This window comes from Rhodamnia argentea, chromosome 8 (genome assembly GCF_020921035.1).
Source record: "Rhodamnia argentea isolate NSW1041297 chromosome 8, ASM2092103v1, whole genome shotgun sequence".
NCBI classification, from domain to species: domain Eukaryota; kingdom Viridiplantae; phylum Streptophyta; class Magnoliopsida; order Myrtales; family Myrtaceae; genus Rhodamnia; species Rhodamnia argentea.
The window spans coordinates 8713193-8729315 of NC_063157.1; the positions used below are offsets into that span (position 1 = coordinate 8713193).

At 40.4% G+C, this 16123-nt stretch overlaps 1 protein-coding gene across 1 annotated transcript; it reads left to right on the top strand.

Annotated features, from left to right (window-relative positions):
• Positions 1–1080: 1080 nt before the first annotated feature.
• On the top strand, positions 1081–13448 carry LOC115736711 (ABC transporter G family member 31). The gene is made up of 24 exons (XM_048284046.1): positions 1081–1515; positions 1844–1964; positions 2109–2197; positions 2908–2992; positions 4178–4340; positions 5055–5131; positions 5224–5368; positions 5960–6261; positions 6327–6608; positions 6868–7184; positions 7267–7427; positions 7519–7622; positions 7699–7855; positions 7990–8055; positions 8190–8317; positions 8431–8763; positions 8857–9147; positions 9242–9325; positions 10261–10394; positions 10523–10750; positions 11585–11756; positions 11838–11925; positions 12013–12179; positions 12810–13448. The coding sequence occupies exons 1-24, from the start codon at positions 1184–1186 to the stop codon at positions 13074–13076; spliced, it is 4293 nt and encodes a 1430-aa protein (XP_048140003.1). The 5' UTR covers positions 1081–1183; the 3' UTR covers positions 13077–13448.
• The last annotated feature ends 2675 nt before the right edge of the window (positions 13449–16123 follow it).

The following is a 16123-nucleotide window of genomic DNA, read 5'->3' on the forward strand; positions in this document are numbered from 1 at the left end:
GTTTTCTAATTTTTATTGATTATTTTTACTTTTTCATATTTTGTTTCCCTTTTTTCCTTTTCTTTTATTTTTTTTCCCTTTGCCGGCCATTGCTGGGACTCGTTGATGGTCAGCGGAGGCCTGCATAAGGCAAAAAAAAAAAGGAAAAAAAAGCCCTACAAAAATAATAAGAAATTTTAACATATTGAAATATTATTAAAAAAATATCCATATCAACGCCGGCGGTGCCACGTAAGACGGTAGACCTCCATGTCAGCGATCTCCATCTAAAATTGACCAGTGGACTTAATGGGCAAGGCTTGAGAAAGTTTAGGATTCAATGTGCAAAATTGAAAGATTTATGATTAAATTGGCAAAAGTACAATAGGTTTAGGACTTTTTTGACAATTTTCGGCGATCGAATTCTGAAATCTTCCCTTTCCAACCGCCATGTCCTTCTAAAATAAAGAGGCTTGTTTGATTTCTTCTCTCACTATTTCTGTTTCTTGTTATTCTTTCATTATTTGAGAATCGAATTGTTACTTATTGTTCCATGGTTTTCGTTGCCCATCTCTACAAAAGATGACGTGGAAAACAAGTTTTTAAAAGTCACGACAAATTTAAGGGAAGAAAAAAAAAAGAGAGAGAGAGATCTGCACAACAGATATCGTTCCATCAAAATAGGCAACGCAAACAAATGCCTCAAATACCAACGATATCACCGACCTTTTCAATCGCGGCAAAAAAGTACGACGATCCGATTCATTCGTGGCGAAAAAAGCAAATATCGGATCTTTAGGGGACGAAAAAGCAATTTTGAAAAGGAATGATTTTCCTCTATCCGCGAAATTTTGGAATTTCTTCGCGACGTCTTTTCTATCTCTTTATTTACCCTCCGGTCCTTCTCATTTTGCACCGGCTACGGCGCAGTTTTCGCTCTTCACTCGCTCGGAAGAACAGCACAAAATGGCGTGAGGCCCGAGCTTCGCTTTCCCGGGTAACTAACACCTTCTAGAACTTCTGCCCCGGGGAGGGGCACTTTCGTCTTTTCGTCCCGCCTCCTTCAAAAGTTCCCGGGCCGATTATCTCTCTCCCTGTAGCTGGCAGTCTGTTGAGATCACATCTCTCGGACCTTTCGCATTTCACACGGCACAGAGAGAGAGAGAGAGAGAGAGAGAGAGAGAGAGAGAGAGCGAGAGAGGCCATGGCGGCGTCGAACGGGAGCGAGTTCTTCGAGGTCGAGATAGAGAGAGGGGGCGAGACGCTTGGGCGGCCGTCGAACGCGGAATCCGTGGAGGAGGATGAGAACGAGCTGCTGTGGGCGGCGATCGAGCGCCTCCCCTCGCAGAAGCGGACCAACATGGCCCTGCTCAGGCGGACGCCGTCGGAGCATGGCGGCGACGCTCAACAGACGGAGACGATCGACGTGCGGAGGCTGGACCGCCTCAACAGGGAGCTCGTCGTCAGGAAGGCCCTGGCCACGAATGACCAGGACAACTACCGCCTCCTCTCCGCCATGAAGGAGCGTCTCGACCGGTAATGAGGCATCCACATTTTCATGAACTTTGAAACAGGCAATCGTTGTCATAGTGCGTCGGTAGTTCCCTCGCTAGACGTGCCCCTCGTTTCTCTGGATCGATGGTGTTTTGCGTGCTGGCGATTTTTTTCCTTTTTGGATCGTCTCCTTTTTGGCGATTAAGTTGCACGTGTAGTCTGTGACCTTTCTTTGCGGACGTTGAACCTGTGCACGGGACACTAACAGATCCGAGTGTGATTGGTCTCACTCGATAAGATGATCCCTGAATCCATGACTTTTTCTTTTTTTTCTGATTTTCCACTTCTGCGGACTGAAATTATGTGTTAGGGTCGGCTTGGAGGTGCCGAAGATCGAAGTGAGGTTCGAGAACCTGAACATCGAAGCCAATGTGCAAACAGGCTCAAGAGCTTTGCCTACGTTGGTGAATTACACTCGTAACATGATAGAGGTTGTTATCATTTTTCTTTCTCATATTCAATATTATGTGCTGTAGTCCTTTTTTTCGTTCTTTGTTTCTTTTCTTTTAATACATCACTTCGGTGGCATGTCACTGCGTGCATTAACAATATACTATGTGGGTTATGCATCGCAGAATGTTCTAACTAGCTTGATGATATTTCGACCGAGAAGGCAGTCGCTCGCGATCTTGAAGACCATTAGGGGAGTTATCAAGCCCGGAAGGTAACGAAAGTAGCGGCTACTCAATAGACACTTGAAAACATCTTGCTACTTAGTACATGCGTAGACCTCGATGTGTTAAGAGTTGTTGGCCCTCGAGCGAGAGAGTGCTCCCATCTCATTCCCCATAAGTTATCATGTTATCAATGTTCTTTGGTTAAAGCTTAATGCGCTATCTTTTCAGAATGAGTTCGTCATGAAGCAGAAAACTTTTTTCTTTAAGTCAACTTACAGAAAAGAATTTATTAAGCAAATGAATTTCGTTATAAAAAAAATAAGACTATTACATTTAAAGTGTATTTTGAAGTGCTTATATATATATGACAGAAACTTCAAAAAGCTTAAACATGAATGCAATGACAACGTCTTGCCAGAACACTAAGAATTCACTGGCAGATGTAATAATCCTCACTCAACAAGCTTTTCTTCAGGGAATAAATTCTTTTGTCCGGGTTCCTCCTTGTAGCTAGTAGACTCGCCAAAATATGTTGTATTCGTGAGTGGACCATCATCAGCTCACGTAATACGTCTAGAATAGGTTGCATAGTTCGATACGTAATGGCATTACGTGATTCGGCTATATGCGTTTAGACAGAAACGTCCGCGCTTTTATTCTCAGTGTGCTGGGTTGGACAAACCCGTTACGTGGTAGCATGTGTCGTGTTCACCCGTGAGCAAACCCATTTATGTGTTTCTCTATTGGGCCTATGTAGGATGACGTTACTTCTAGGGCCCCCAGGTTCGGGAAAATCCACTTTGCTTTTAGCTCTGGCTGGGAAACTCGATGCCAATCTGAAGGTAAAGAACTTTATTCTTTTACTAGAATTTTCCAATGTAAGGTATTGCCAAAATCATCCGGGAGGCATCTCATGTGGCTGATTTCCATGTAAGGTTATCTTCCGTACCCAAGCCTTTCTGGGCGGTAGTTTTTTTCTTCTCCTTTTTTTCTTTTCCTAAAAATTAATCGAATGTCGTTACCTACACTAAATATAACATTTGTCACCCATAACAATAACCTACAACATTAACATCAACATCAACAACACTTTTATCCTAAACTAGTTGAGGTCAGCACCCATAACAATAACCTAATATTAGTAAAATAATCTTTCCATATACTTACGTTCGGATGCATTTAACATAGATTTGCTAACACTGTGGAATGAAATTTACTTACATTTGACTTCAAGAGAGCTGTCTTGTTTTTTTTTTTTGGTCGAACAAGAGAGCTGGTTTACGGCAAAGTTTTAGCACATGAAATTGCTTTGATCCTCCGCCTAACTTACATAATTTGGTAGCCAGTAGTTCTCCCCTGTACTGTAGTGTATAGATCGGTCGTAGTAATGTTCAATCCTATAGGATTAGCTTTCTGGATGATCTTTCATTTTATTTATTTCCTGGTGAATTAGAGGGTCAGATCTTGCATCTCCAACCAAGAACTTGCCTTTCGGCCAAGCGTCCAATGGTTTGGATGACATTATTTTAGCCAGCCTGAATGACTTCAGTTTTTCACCATAGCGCATCAAAATTCGATTGTCCTATGATCCTTTTCGAAAAGTTTTCCCAAATGTAATCATTTCTAATTTATCTAGGCTTTAGCATTTAGAGTACAACTTCTGGACATAAAAGCAGATGGTATTTTCAGATTTTGTTTAAAGAAGTAAAAGACTATTCCCTAATCTTTCTTGTGGTTTCTGCCTAGAAAAATCCCTTAATTGCGACAAAATCATCATATTTCTACTCTATAGCATAAACTGCATACTGTGGTCTACAAAAGCATTTGCCAAGTACGCCTCTATAGGCTTAACCATTGTTAAACTTGACTACCTGAAAAGAAGTTAGCCCTAATAGCAAATGAGTGGGGCAACCGTTACTGCGAAGATAAATAATAGTGGACTTTAGGAGAAGTTACAGGAAGAAAAGTGTCTTGATAACTATAGTATCTTGATAGATCCCCTGATTGCATGTCTCCTTTTGTTCCAGAAAAGTGGTAATATCACCTACAATGGGAATAAGCTCAGTGATTTCTGCGTTCAAAGGACTTCTGCCTATATAAGCCAAACAGATAATCATATTGCCGAGTTAACCGTTCGAGAAACCTTTGATTTCGCTGCAAGATGTCAAGGTGCAAGTGAAGGTTTTGCAGGTACTTCCGCTTAAAAGCTTTTGGTCATCTTATTGTGAGTTTCTATTTTGGACATGGAATTTACTTCCCTTTCTGTCTTAAATGTGACAAAAATCATGCATTTTGGACTTGAAACAGATTCAAGCAGGTACTACTCCAAAAATGTTTTGCTCTTTTGCAAGTTCTGAGTACTAACTTGATAGGATCAGTGTGCCGCTATATTCTCCCTTCCACGATCAAGATTGCACTTGAATCCACATGATTTTTTCTCTTTCTACTTGTCTTTTCTGTACTAAAGAACTGTACATATCCTTCGGGTAGCCACAGACTTATTTCTTTTGGCACAAGTACATTTGTGAAACAAATTTCATTAACTGGAGTTCTACCATCTTTACATGATGTGCGTATCAAAGGCCTGTCCTTTGTCTGTCGTATACTATCCTATCTCACAATTTTAGGTGAACGTTGGGTACTGTGATCGCTGCAATCTGTGCACTATCGGCAGAATCCTGTTAAATTTATTTCAAACAGCAGTAGAGAGTGGATATAGGATCTTTTCATCAAGTCTCAAGTTGGAGTTCTTTTTCTCCTGATTATACTTGGAAAATTTTCCTCCTCAGCTATATGTTTTGATTAATTTGTCAGTAGACTTCTATAAGACGTGGTTCAGATATACATCAACACATTTGGTTGCAATGACTACCTTCGTCAAGTCCTATTGAATTGTGACCACAGGATATATGAAAGATTTGGCCCGTTTTGAGAATGAAAGGGGTATACGTCCAAGTCCAGAGATTGATGCCTTTATGAAGGTATATACTTTGATTTCCATCAATACGTTGCTTACTTGCACAATTCCCAGACTTCTATCCCCATAATCTCAGATTGCACATCAACTGCACAGGCATCATCTGTTGGCGGTAAAAGACATAGCGTTTCGACAGAATATGTTTTGAAAGTGCTTGGTCTTGAAGTTTGTGCGGACACCTTTGTCGGGAATGATATGCTCAGGGGCGTCTCTGGTGGCCAAAGAAAAAGAGTCACTACGGGTATATTCGCCCTCCGTGCTTATATATCATAGATTGTGCCATGCTGATAGAAATGAACATACTTAATTTTTAATATGGAGGCCGCGCTAGCTTTGCACAAAATGCAAAAGGAACTAACTATTAAAATGATTTCACTGATGATTGGTATACTGTTGCCTAGTATTTGTAAAGGCAAAAAAGTGTGCTCGTTCACTTTAACATTCAGTGCAAAAGCAGGTGTCACTTGGACTTGATTATGATCTGGGAATTGGCTCTCCAACAGACTCAATTGAGCGAGCTGCATCTATTTATCTTTATTTCCATTTCCATTTCTTAATTTCAGCGTAAACATATCTTATACGATATTAAATGAAAAAAAGATAAAAACCCACCTAAGGGTTTGAAATGGGACCTTTTTCTTAAAAGAGGGTTTAGAGTTGACATTTCTCAAATAAGACGCTCAAATATTGCCTGTGCACTTCATGTGCATCTTTAATCTACAGGGCCACCTGCCCGGGCCCTTATTTGAGATTAAGTTGGATACTTCACCAATTTGTTTGGTATAAAATAAACTCATCAACTAAATTAATGCTTGTTGTATCTCTAATGCAGGAGAAATGATTGTTGGACCTAGGAAGACTCTATTTATGGATGAAATATCCACGGGGTTAGATAGCTCAACGACGTACCAAATCGTTAAATGTGTTAGGAATTTTGTTCATTTAATGGATGCAACTGTCCTAATGGCTCTTCTTCAGCCCGCACCAGAGACATTTGACTTGTTTGATGACTTGTTGCTACTGTCAGAAGGACATGTTGTGTATCAAGGACCTCGGTCAGACGTGTTAGAATTTTTCGAGTCATTAGGTTTTCGTTTGCCACCACGTAAGGGAGTTGCAGATTTTCTCCAAGAGGTACTTGGCATAATAACATTACTTTCTTGTCTTCCTAGATTTTTACTAACTTCTCTTATCACCAGGTTACTTCGAGAAAGGATCAAGCTCAGTATTGGGCGGATCCATCTAGGCCATACGAGTTTCTATCTGTTTCCAAAATTGCAGAAGCATTTAAAATGTCCAGATTTGGTAGTTCTGTCGAGTCTGCACTTGCGGCTTCAAATGTTCAATCCAACAGCCATCCTAACGCTTTGTCCAAAACGAATTTTGCTGTCTCAAAGTGGGAGCTGTTCAAAACATGCTTTGCCCGAGAAGTGCTGCTAATCAGCAGACATCGCTTTCTGTATATTTTTAGGACCTGTCAGGTATAGCTGTATTTTGAGTACACAGTTCGTGATTTCCAACTGCATTAGGTGCATGAGAAAGTTCACTCATTCATGTCATGCGAACTACAACATGATGTCTCAGTATCACTCCGTTATCCAAAATTATTATGCTACTACTCTGGTGCTATCTTCTTTACTCTCCCCGAATTGAAGTGCAATATATATCTGGAACTTCTAAACAATTACCTCTGTGGTTTATGTCAGCTATATTTTCACTGTTTCCTTTTATGTATTGAAGGTTGCTTGTGTTGGACTGGTAACCTGCACAATTTTCTTACGGACAAGACTACACCCCACTGATGAGACAAATGGCAACCTCTACCTATCCTGCCTTTTCTTTGGGCTAATACACATGATGTTTAATGGATTTTCTGAGCTACCGATAACAATATCTCGGCTACCCGTATTCTACAAGCAAAGAGATAATTTCTTCTATCCAGCATGGGCGTGGTCTCTTTCCAGCTGGATTCTACGTGTCCCTTACTCTGTTATCGAGGCCGTTGTGTGGTCTTGTGTAGTATACTACACTGTTGGATTTGCTCCTGGCGCTGGGAGGTACGTTTTTCCACTCAATGTCCTTCAAGTTAGTTGTCCTACTCCTGCAAATTTTTCTCACAGTTATTATTTATTTTTTCAGGTTTTTCCGGTTTATGCTATTGCTCCTTGCAGTGCACCAAATGGCATTGGGTCTATTCCGTATGATGGCTACAATAGCTCGAGATATGGTCATTGCAAATACATTTGGGTCCGCTGCATTGCTAATTATATTCTTACTGGGTGGATTTATTATACCAAAGTGTAAGTTCGGTACTTTTACAAGAAAAGTGCGCCTTGGATGGCATGAAGCAAATAGAAAGTCGTTGGATTACTGATTTTGTGGTTCTTTCAGCCATGATCAAGCCATGGTGGGTCTGGGGTTTCTGGGTGTCCCCACTATCCTATGGACAACGCGCAATCTCTGTTAATGAATTTACCGCCACAAGATGGACGGAGGTATGTTACTTGAGGGTGCTGTGTTCAAGTTCATTGTCCCAATATTAAAATCCTCCTGACGACTGTTGATCCACAGAAATCTGCCCATGGGAACAATTCAGTTGGCTACAATGTACTTCAGTCTCACAGCTTACCATCTAGTGGTCATTGGTATTGGATTGGAGTTGGGGTTTTACTCCTTTATTCACTGCTCTTCAACAATATTGTGACTTTAGCTTTGGCTTACCTTAACCGTAAGTCGGATAATCATTCCATTGCCATCTATGTAATTCAGGAACAACTTGCCCGCTAGCTAGGTATCTTCTTGGGGTACTTTCAAGATCGAGCTAGTATGTGCTTAATGAGGATATTCCTTTTCCTTTTACAGCTATCATAACAGCGCAGAGTGTGATTCCCGTGGATGAGACTGCAGAAAATTCCAGCCAGGGCATTGGTTAGTAATAAGTATATTATCTTCATAACAGAGGGTCGTGTCTCGTGTTTTAATAAATTCTCCACATCTTGCCTCATCAATGTTGCACTTTGCTTTGGTGTTGTTATGTTGTGAAACCTCTGACGGGTGTGCAGATAGTACACAATCAAGATCAAATCCAACGTCCTCTGGGGAGGGTAACAAGAAGAAGGGCATGATTCTTCCATTTCAGCCATTAACAATGACTTTCCATGATGTCAATTACTTTGTTGACATGCCAAAGGTGTGATTTCAGATGCATTAATTCTTTCTAGATAACTTTGAACCCTTTAATTCGTGTCTAGTTTCTACATGATAAACTGTAATGCGGTAACACAATTCACTGAAAATTGACAGGCTATGCGTTCACAAGGTATTCCAGAAAGTAAACTACAGCTATTGTCGAAAGTTAGTGGAGTCTTCTCTCCAGGAGTACTCACTGCATTGGTCGGTTCAAGTGGAGCTGGTAAGACTACATTAATGGATGTTCTTGCTGGAAGGAAAACAGGTGGATATATTGAAGGTGAAATCAGGATATCAGGTCACCCAAAGCAGCAGCATACTTTTGCTAGAGTTTCTGGGTATGTAGAACAAAATGATATACATTCTCCCCAAGTGACAGTCGAGGAGTCTCTCTGGTTTTCTGCCAGTCTCCGCCTCCCAAAAGAAGTCAGCAAAGAAAAAAAACGGGTGCATATCCTCCAGAGATTAAGTTTATACATTTTAAAAAACGTTGGTTGGATCGTGTTTACCTCATTGTTGACAAGATCTCTCATGTTGCAGGAGTTTGTGGAAGAGGTAATGAAATTAGTTGAGCTTGATACGCTTAGGCATGCTCTGGTTGGTCTACCCGGTAGCTCAGGTTTATCAACGGAACAAAGGAAACGGTTAACCATTGCAGTTGAGCTAGTTGCAAATCCTTCTATTATCTTTATGGATGAGCCTACCTCTGGTCTTGATGCTCGTGCAGCAGCTATTGTCATGAGAACTGTTCGTAATACTGTTGATACCGGAAGAACTGTGGTTTGTACCATTCACCAGCCAAGTATTGACATATTTGAAGCATTTGATGAGGTTAGAAGGATGAGCAATTATTTTCCCTATTCGACACTATTTTAATATGCCAGATATTTACATTGGTGTAGCTTCATAATTTATTTCATCACAGTTGCTTCTCATGAAACGTGGAGGATGCGTAATATACGGAGGCAAGCTTGGAACACATTCACAGGTCCTAATAGACTATTTTCAGGTAATTTTTTTTGTCTCTTTTTATGGTTCATTTTCCGTCTATCTATATGTTGAAGTATACTCCCCAATGTTTATCTATGAGGTTTCGGTGGGACTTTGTCGCCTCTCTCCACCTAATAGCATAAGGTTTTATGTTGGTGGTATCAAGCAAGTTGCCGCATCCTTTCCCCATTTAATATTTGATAGTGTATATGGATTTTCGTTAAAGTTATCCCACATAGCTTGATTATGGGATTGATATAAGCCTTTATTCATCTATACTTCCTCCACCTATTAGCTGAACCTTTTGGAGTTTGACTATCTAACATGGTAAAGCCATGTTTTGTACAAGGTTAATTTAGCGTGTGTGACCCCCATCCGTTAATTCCATGTTTTTAGTCACTTGTCTATGGTGTTTATGCTAGTCTTATATTCATGCTATCTCCCTCCACCTTAGCTTAGGATTTTAGGTAAGATGACCTTACCTCCGTTTCTCATATAAATGATTCCCCATTCTTCTATTTCATAAGTGAGACAATTATTCCACAATCCTTTGTCATGACTTGCATGTGACAGGGGATGTTGAAGTATATTCAACATCATTTTAAGTATGGGGTTTCAGCGGGAATTTGTGTATTCTTTTTTCCATCTAATAGTTTCAACTTCTAGGTTGAATTTTCCTTTGGGTGTGCTGTTGCTCTCTTCTAGTTAAGTTTCTAGGAGCTGCTGCTTCATGCAGTGTAACTGATAGTTTGGTCTGTGCTTTTAATTGTTTTGCCTAGCCCAAAAGAGTTCTTAGTCTGGTACTTAGGGGCCCAGAGAAGGGGAGTGGGACTAAATGGGGTAATGTACTATGTTTGACGTGATGCTAAGGTTTCAGTCAACTGGACAGACTGCCTAATGACTGTTAAATCTCGTTATCCACAGATAACAGTCTTTCTCCTATTCTTTGTGCAGGGCATCAATGGAATCACTCCAATCCCAAGTGGTTATAATCCAGCAACTTGGATGCTTGAGGTTACTACACCGGCTGCTGAACAGAAAATTGGTGCTGATTTTGCAGATATTTACAGAAATTCGGATCAGTTCAGGTAATCTAATTTGACATCATTTTGGCTATGTGGGCAGAAATTCGTGCCTGACATTCGTCCCACATTTTTTGAGTTTATCTCCTCCTTCCACGATTGTCCATCTCTAACTTTTCTTCATTTTGCTTTAGGGAGGTGGAAGCTACAATTGAACGCTTAAGTGTCCCACCTGCTGGCTCAGAGCCTTTAAAATTTGACACCATGTTTTCACAGGACCAACTCTCTCAATTTTTCATTTGTCTTTGGAAACAAAATCTTGTCTATTGGAGAAGTCCACAGTATAATGCAGTGAGGATTTTTTTCACTACATTAAGCGCACTGATTTTTGGCTCCGTCTTTTGGGATATCGGCTCAAGAAGGTAAATTTCTTACGGTATTCTCAAGACCGACCATATTCTTCTCTCGTCTTTGGCATCTTTCAGGAAAGTTACTTTTGCCATAGATTATCAATTAATAAAATAACTTTCTGTGTCTCAAGTCCTGTCCCTCTAATGCTGACTGATCATAAGAAAACATGAAGTTAAAGTAAGCTATAAAGATTTGTTGTCCTTCAGAATTAAGGTACATTAGCTGGCAACTGTTCAGCAGGGACGAAGAACCTTCTACCATGGAAGCATAAAAATTTCTTGCTGTTTGGAATGTACCTTTTGGAGGTCAGAACCCCAAATGTTTGGCAGCTTTCATCTTAATGAAGACAAAAACTAGATTTAGGTTTTGTTGCTTTGATTTGATAACAATTTCTCAGCCGGCAAAACTAAGATCTTTTCATTTTGGTCTTAAAAAATTTAAATGCTGGAATTTCGTTTTACCATATAAGGAGTTTAGAAATGTATTCTTTGTATATGCAATTTGCTTGCTCTGGACTCAACTACAGAAATCTAAGATGCATGTGGCCACGTTCGGGATTAACGAAAACTGAGTCTCTATTTATGTCCTTGAACTAATTAATTAAATGGTGGTGAACTATTCTAATAAACAAGATGAGAGCACATCTTGGAATTTTAGAAATTCAAGATGAGACTGTCCAGGTGGAATTAGGCTGTTCTTGATTTTCCTATCTCTAGTATTCTAGTCTAATTCTTGAATCCAATACTACTACATAAGCTCCTGTCTTTTTTGTGATCTAGACATATTTTCTAGCAGTGTTTTTTATAACATATTGTAAAACACATTTCAAACTCGATATTATGCAGAGAGTCAACTCAAGACCTTTTCATGGTGATGGGAGCTCTTTATGCATCATGCCTGTTTCTTGGTGTCAACAATGCCTCTTCTGTACAACCAATTGTTTCCATAGAGAGGACGGTGTTCTATCGAGAGAAAGCGGCTGGAATGTACTCCCCATTGTCCTATGCGGCAGCCCAGGCAAGTTTTTGATTTTGAAAGATGTTGATTTGTAAAAATTAGTGGATTGAAAAAGTAATATCTTTAACTTTTTCGCTCCAGGGCCTGGTGGAGATTCCGTATGTAGCTGTGCAAACCATAATGTATGGAGTCATCACATATTTCATGGTTAACTTCGAGAGGACAGCAAGTGAGAAACTTCTGATCTTCTTGAATTTTCTAATCTACTTTGAGCCTGAAAATTAGTGGTTGACCCGCTGTTCACCTTTTTTTGCAGGAAAGTTCTTTCTTTTTCTTGTGTTCATGTTCCTTACCTTCACCTACTTTACCTTTTACGGCATGATGGCTGTTGGTCTCACTCCTTCACAGCATTTGGCAGCTGTCATTTCTTCAGCCTTTTACTCTCTGTGGAATCTCCTGTCAGGATTTCTTGTCCCGAAACCGGTAAGTTAACTGTTTCCTATCGGAAATTCCTTACATATGTTGTCTCTCTGACTACTGAATTTGGGCTGATTACCTTGGCCTCCATGGTGCAATTAGGAAACAACTATAGAATGAACATGAGAAAACCTTTAGCTTAACCTGATGAGTGATGGAATAGGCTGGAATGAGCATGACATTATCTTGGTTTGGTTACTGCTGCAACCCATGAGAATTGCTCTATCTCTCTTTCTCCCGTGTGCGTATCATTGGGAATGCTGAGGATAGAGATTCCTCTCCTACTCTATGAAGTTGGCGATTCTTGACTTACTTGACCCTATGATCCGAGTTCCTTGCATATAAAGAGACAAGGTTGATCTTGTCTCTTTTTGACTTAGCATTTGATGCCATTAGTAGCATAGACCGTACTGGTAAGACAAGGGAGTAAAAGACGCTCCTGAGAATATGTTCATGGAGCAAATCGAGGTCTGAGTAGTGAGTACCTATCTGTGTTCAGATCTCCATGACGGTTGGATGTGAGGTCTGACACTGGAGCACTTACTTCCTCACCGCTGCTGGAAGGACAGCATTCGTCCTAACCTTAAAAAATTAAGTTGCCAAGTTTTTGTGATCCAGTTCGTGCACTAATTGCAGAATATCCCGGGTTGGTGGATATGGTTTTACTACGTCTGCCCAGTTGCATGGACGCTTCGTGGTATCATCACCTCTCAGCTTGGGGATGTGGACACTCAGATTGTTGGACCTTCTTTCAAGGGCAGTGTGAAAGAGTATCTGGAGGTTAGTCTTGGCTATGACGGCGGCATGATTGGAGTGTCCGTGGCTGTGCTTATTGGCTTCAACCTTTTCTTCTTTGCTGTATTTGCCTTCTCTGTCAAAGTCCTCAACTTCCAGAGAAGATGAGAAGGGAAAGCAACAGCATGCACAATGGAGACTACTCGTGAAAGCCACGATACTCTGGCTTTCCCAATGCCATTACAGTCGTGGCCTCTGTTTTGCTGTTTGTCCTGCCTCATTACACATGCTGTGATTTACTTCTGGAGGCAGCACATCCATGTGGCGATTTCTTGAAGCCATCCGTATGACACAGGTGTTAGCTTGGAATCCATTTGTAGATCATTCTTGATCTGTTTGTAATTTCAAAGACACGTGATCCTGCTTTCTCTTGTTCTGCTAAGGCGGTATCAGAGAACCATCAGTGATGTAAACATTAGCTTAGCTTTCTCTAGGATTTTCACAGTGTAGCTGCTGACTTCTGTAAGGATACGTTGTTCTGCTGCTCTAATTTGATCTCTTGCTTTTAAAATTGAAAAATAATTGAAATCGGCCACCTGTGCAATTGTTTTTCCCTCTTGATCACTGCAGAGAGGTTAGAGGATGATATGGCCCGGTAAGAGGGATGCATTGCCACGATGCCAAACCAGAATGAATTTTTGTGGGACATCTCTCGACTGCGTATTGAAAGAAACGGGTAAAAGATAACAAGATAACCTTCATACATCATGGAGGCAAATTATGTAGGCAACGTAGGCCAAAAGCATAACCGTGCTACTGGCTCTCAAGAATCGAAGGCTTTGATGCGCCCAATAGTCAAGATCCGCCCCCACCGCCATATCTAAACATCGAAGGCAACATCTGACACGGGAGTCCTAACAGTAGAAGCATTGAGTTTATATCAGCTAGTTTCTGTAAGAGGTGATCGACAACTAGTCATCCATAACCAATAAGCTGCAATTGGAAAGGAACCGCTTTGCAACACTTAAAAGCATATTCTAAGGACCGTGGGATCCATGAAGCACAAAGTTTCATAATGTTATGCGCTTGTGTCCAGAAACCAACGATGACTGACAGCGAACTTAACATAAATCCAGGGTGTGACCGGTCTTGTTTAGTCGAGTTTAAGCCACTGATACATGATCCACTTCAGGTGGGCGTTTATATTTTACTACTCACTCTTCCAAAGTCGAGGAAATTCGCGAGGATCGCTGAGGGAATTGCTGGGAAGAGCAAAGCAAGTTTTGTGCCCGAAAGAACTTGCAGGCCATTCGGGACTAGTCCTGACACCGGGGAGAGCTGTTGGTGGTACGGCGATCGCAACCTCATTGTCCTCGCCTCCATCGCTGTTTTCCAAGTCCAGACCCTCATCCTGCTGAAAGGAAATCCATGGCAGCCAGTAGACTGGAGAGGAGCTCCTGAGGAAATCTGTCATCATCATCAGCTCATCGTTTAAGAAGAAAGCGACGTGATGGTCTTGAAACAGAGCTGGTAAGGATGACGGAGTTATCGCTATTCAGTACCCACCAACCGACTTCCATTGCGAGGATTAACACTGCTTGGGAAGATGTAACTTTGGAGCATGCATCCATGCATGCATGGGATCTGCGACCATACCATAGCCTTTGGTTACGACTCTTGAGGAATCCCAGGTGGGTTTGGGCTAAATGCACGGTTCACATTCACCAAATGGACCCAACAACGGCTTTTGGGAAGGAGAGGATGGTTCTCTATACATGAACCTGATTATGGACCTCGAAAGGAAGGGTCGACCCGACCCGGTTGAGAGGCCCGAATCAGGCCATCCATCTCGCATAATTTTGTCTTTTTTTTTTTTTTTTTCACCGTGATGAGTGGGCCTCCCCAAGGGAGTGATTAGAGATGTTCGATTCCAGGGTTGGGCCGATTCCATCCTAGAACCAGACCAGCAGGGCCGGGAATGGATCGGGGCAATTTCTATGTATTTTAAATGAAAAACTAAAAAAAAAAAAACATATCGAACCGGATTGATTATTTCTGTTTATTTACCAAAATTACGAACTTTTATTTGTAGAAGAGATTTCCTATCATCAAAGTTAAACGTAATAGTTCTAAGGTCTCTTTTACTACTTATAAAAAAAAAAAAACCAAACTTATATCCGGAATAAGAAAGGCTCTTCTAATTAAATTAAACGTCCAAAAGTTTATTTTCGTATACCATATTAGATATTAGATTAGATGGGTGGTGAGAATGCCAAAAGCACGTGGCATTCTCAAATGAGGTTCTTTACTTTCTCTCTCTTTCTCTCCATTAACGACAAGTTTGGAGACGCCATCTGCAAACAACATTCGAAAATGTTGTACTGCGTCTACCGACGGTACTCGTATTATGTGTAATTACATGCTTTGAAAATTACATTTTTTTTTTCATATTAATTAATTTTTTCAATAGGACATACTTAACGAGCGTCTTTAAAGCACTTAGTAAACATATAAAGAGCATCGGACCACAAAAGAAAAAAAAACATATTAAGATCATATTAGTGTTTAAGGCATCAATGAAACATGCCACGAGATAAACAACTTGTTAACAACTGAATATTTTTCGTATATGATTATTTAATAATTGTCTCGAAGCATTCATCAACGAATTGTTTCAATATGGTTAGGGAATGTTTTCGGGCACAAAGCTCAGGGTCTAAGTAGGACCGGGTGAATGGAATTCGTGGGTATAAAACTCTTCAGTGTGGAAAAAAAAAAAAACAAAGGGTTACATATCAAACCTTTCAATAAACCATTCTAATTAAACCGTCAAAATAATTAATGACTCGATAATGCTCGTGTGATAGAAAATGAAGGATGGTGCTAATTTGTGAGTAGAAAACAAACGGGGAAAGCAAGGAAAATTTTTTTTTCCAGGCATGACAATATTAGGTCATGGGTAAAAGCGAAACAACCGATTTAGTAAATAGAGAAAGTTAGAGGATTGAATTGCGCAAAATTAAACTTGAAGGACTAACTATGCTCAAATCCAAAAAGTTAGAAGACTTAATTGCATAATATAAAAATTAAAGGGCTAGATTATGCAAAGAACGAAACTTGAAAGACTAAATTATAATAAGGCCGAAACGGGTGGATTTAGTCAAATTTAGATAGGGTCGAATATGGTTCGATCTAAATTGACTCATTTTTATGTG